This window comes from Elephantulus edwardii, unplaced genomic scaffold, assembly GCF_000299155.1.
Source record: "Elephantulus edwardii isolate Elephantulus edwardi_28Jun2011 unplaced genomic scaffold, EleEdw1.0 scaffold00369, whole genome shotgun sequence".
Classification (NCBI taxonomy): domain Eukaryota; kingdom Metazoa; phylum Chordata; class Mammalia; order Macroscelidea; family Macroscelididae; genus Elephantulus; species Elephantulus edwardii.
In genome coordinates this window covers 933970-938091 of record NW_006400119.1, presented here as the reverse complement: position 1 = coordinate 938091, position 4122 = coordinate 933970, and the positions used below count along the sequence as shown (strand labels likewise).

Here is a 4122-nt window from a genome sequence, read left to right as displayed (position 1 = left end):
GGTGCGATTGGCACAGGACAGAGCGGAGTTTAGGGATGTTGTACATAGGGTCGCTATGAGTCGCAGGCGACTCGACGGTACATAACAACAACAACAAGACATTTAACACCGCAAAGCATTTTTGGCATGATCTAAGAAAGAATTTCAGAAACTGGGCTTTGTGCACAGGTATTACTTAAGAAGTGGTATAGTTTTTTGTTAATTTGTTTTAAAATACAACTTTACAGTTAACCTTTTGGATCATAACTTTTGGGAATAGGATCCCCAAATGTGTATTTTTAATCATCTTCCCATGATGATCAATATGGTCTAGACATGATCAACTCTCTTAGAATTATAAAGTGCCTGATATTTTGCTCTACTTGGAAACTAACACAATTTTATGGATACTGGCAGAAAACATGAGAACGCTGGGCCAGAAACAGCATATTTTTATTGCTCACCACAACAACCGTAGCCAAGAATACAAGATTTTCACTAATTTCCTAACCTAAACCCCTATTCCCATTACCTGATCCCAAGAGAATCAAATGATACTAGCAAACATAGTGGGGTATGTTACAGGAGAGGAATCTTGGATTTGAGAAACCAGAATCTCTTTTAACAGACAATAAGCACATCTGCCCTTTTCTTAAGATACAATCCCTATCTTCTTTGATGGTTCAATCTCTAAACATCCTTGAAAAACTAGTTAGAACAAAGGTCAACTGGATGCCTCTGATAACAAACATGAATAAAATGTGAGATGCCCATAGAGAACTTCCTATCCAAAAGAACCTAGGCCAGTTCCTTCATTTTAAGGATGAAGTAGCTGAGGTCCAGAAAACTAAAGGGCTTGGTGTTGCATGGTTGGATGGGGTGCAGACTAAAAGCCCATACTTGTTCTGGTTATGCCTTCCCATGCAAACATCTTTCTCTCTAGGTTGGATTGCTTAGAGTTAGCAAGCTGTTAGGAAAAACATAGTTGAACAGAAAGATTGACTGCATGAAGAGTAGTAATGACAAAATGCAAATGCAGAATGCAGGGCAAGAAAGAACTCCAGATGGAGGCGATGACAAATTCATCACAGTCGAAGCAGGCATTATATTTGGCTTGCAGCTATGATGAAATGGACTTGACACCAGTCTTCCATTTCAATTGAACTGGTAGTGTGGTCTTCGACTTTGTGAGCAAAAGAAAAGTATTTCAAGTTCCCTAACTATTGTCTTCAGCTGATATTCAGGTGCCTAATGGTTAAATTATGAAAGAGAGCGCTGATAGTTTTATAATTAATTTACTATAGATATTTTTAGTGTATATTAATAGACCAAGCAAAAGAAGTTTAATAAAAATCAACGTAAGTCACCAAAAATCTTTTCTCAAACAAAATATGTAATACATTTAATGAGTTATTAATTAGCTGGTCTAGAGATCAAGTATTAATATCTATAAAAAAGAGAAAAATGATGGCACAAAATGGAAAGCCATATATAACATTTCCCTTCAAATCAGTGTTACAGTCAAACTGTGTGTTCACTGATGTGTCAAATGCGTTAATGGTTACCCATGGTGGACAGTATTTGGTGGTGCTCCCTGGTTAAAACAAGCTTGGAAGCAGTAGGAGCATTCACATCTGTAAATAGCTTGCCTCCAGAAACCCTATGAACCTGGAGAGAGGATGAAAGTCACACAAGTGTTGAGGACTTTCCTTCATAGGGTCGCTATGAGTTGTCTACAACTTGACAGCACTAAACAACAACCACAACAACATATCTTGAAAGCAGTACAAGTACTTATGTGTGTACATACCATGATGGCACAACTTTAGTTTTAGTTGAGTTTCTTCCCCCACCCCAAAGATTCATTGCTCCCTGAATGTTAATACACATATAATTATGAAATGAGAACTACAAACTCATCTGTACATAGTTGGTCCTCTAGACTGAGTCCACGTTAAACGCAAAAGCAATCCTTGCAAAGTAAGAAATCACTTCATCTCATAGACCTTTTGAGGCCACTTATAGTCAATTCTTTCATGACTCTTAAGTCTGTGAATGCCAAAGTGTTTAAAAAGAGTATATATACAAAATATAAATGTCTGTATGCAAAATCTCTAACATACATGTGAGTAATTGCTATAACCTTCTGTCTCTCTTTCTATTCAAGAACACAGATGTTCCTGCAGAAGAGGAAATCGAACCTGCCCCGATCAGGAGGATTCTGAAATTCAATGCTCCGGAGTGGCCTTACATGCTAGTAGGGACCATGGGAGCTGCTGTCAATGGGGCCGTCACACCACTCTATGCCTTCTTATTCAGCGAGATTCTTGGGGTGAGAAGGCAGCTGGGCTAACTTTATCCCCCTCGTTCCTATCAGTATACATTGCCATTTGTGATAAGGTGGCTTTTTGTTTTAATGCTAGTGTTTTGGCTGGTGCTTGCTTTCTCACTTCTAAAAGAATAGACGTTCCTTGAGCTTCTATGACACAGAAAGTTAAGAAGAAAAGACTGATCACTCTTGTGTGGGCTGGCAGGGCACTCTGTCTTGATGCCTGTAAGAAAGTGATAAGATGACTGCACTTTTAGTGCTAGAAGGGACAATTTACCAATACGCAAACCAAATTATAATGCAGAGGAATGGTGTTGAATAATACAAAATGATTTTAAGGGTCGTCTTGATCTAGCTGAGTAACTGAAGTACAAACTTTCCCAGGTGTTTCTGAGTGATACAGAATTCTCTCTTCTACTGATTACAGAGTTGAGAATGGGCAGTGGTGGGGAGGGGAAGAGGAAGACAGAAGTAAAATACAGAGTGTGTGAAAAATAATTACTCCAATTTTTCATTTAGGAGTTTTTATAGGAGCCCTGGCAGTGCAGAGGTGCTTTGGATGCTAATAGAAAGGTTCATGGTTTGATCCCATCTAGTGGTTCTGCAGAATGTCTGATCTTCTGCTTCTATAAAGATTCAGTCTAGAAAACTCTATTGGTCAATTCTATTCTGTCATAAGAGGATGCTATGAGTTGAAAATCAACTCACTGGCACCTAACAACTGAAGTTTTCACAGTCTCTAATTGATTATATTGCTATGCAATTATAATAACTGAAGACACATATTAATTCTGTAAGTATGTCACATATAATGTAATTGTTGCTGTTCACTGTAATAATAGCTTATTTATATTTCCTAATATCCATTCAAGAATCAAGTAGGTATTCTTGTAATTTCTGTTTTACAAAGAGCAAACCCAAACCCTGGCTACTTAAGAAATTTGTTTAAGGTCACACATCTAGAACGTTATATAATTGCAATGTTAGTTATCAAATGCTGCCATTTTTTTTCTTAGTTGAAATTCACACAACTTGTGAGGTTAGCCAGAAAGGGAACTTAGAGCCTAGAGAACTCTATTCCACTTGTCACAACACAAAATGCTAAACACCTTGCTGTGATTCTGACTCATGGTGGCACTACATGTGACAAAGGACAGGTCCATAAGGTTTTCTTGTCTATGATCTACCCACAAGTTGCTCCATGGGAGAAAGATAGGCAGTCTCCTCCAGGACAACCTCCAGTCTGGGGCACCCAATGAAGGGTCGACTGGAGACAGTTCCTACTCAATAGGAATGGCAGTTATTTGTTGTTTTAAACCAGTTTTGATGGAAGCAGTTCATCAGGCCTTCATTTTTTAAATGGGACTGCTTGGCAGGTTCAAATCTTTTTTTTTTTTAGCAACTGAGTGACAACCACTTGGGTTTTCTGAAATATAAAATATTTGCCTCTATATCATATTATCAAATATGAGTAAAAATGCTTAAGCCATTGTTGATGTTTGTTGTGTGCCTTCAAGTTTACTGGGACTCATAGCAACCCATTGCACAGTAGCTCTGAAATCAGTCTCACTATCTCCAACACACCTACTCTCATCACCTCAGTTACTGTGTCAATTTACCCCATCTGGGGTCTTTCTCTACTGTGTTTGTCATTTTCCTTCACTTCTCTCTCTTTTGTGTCTCTTTGGTAGAAGTCCTAATCAGAAAGATATCCCCAGAGGCATGAGTTCCATAGAAAGACTGAGATTATTTATTGTAAATCAAGCAACTGTGTATAGAGGGCTCTGAGCAAGGCCTTCATGTTCTTTTTTTTT

The 4122-nt window shown here is 38.2% G+C and overlaps 1 protein-coding gene across 2 annotated transcripts in view; it reads left to right on the top strand.

The window, feature by feature from the left end:
* ABCB11 (ATP-binding cassette, sub-family B (MDR/TAP), member 11) overlaps nucleotides 1-4122 on the top strand; it is a 155665-nt gene that overhangs the window by 105640 nt on the left and 45903 nt on the right. For both annotated transcript variants that reach the window (XM_006902109.1, XM_006902110.1), the window contains exon 18: nucleotides 2147-2311. In XM_006902109.1, the coding sequence (XP_006902171.1) occupies nucleotides 2147-2311 (165 nt within the window). The remainder of the gene's footprint in view (nucleotides 1-2146; nucleotides 2312-4122) is intronic.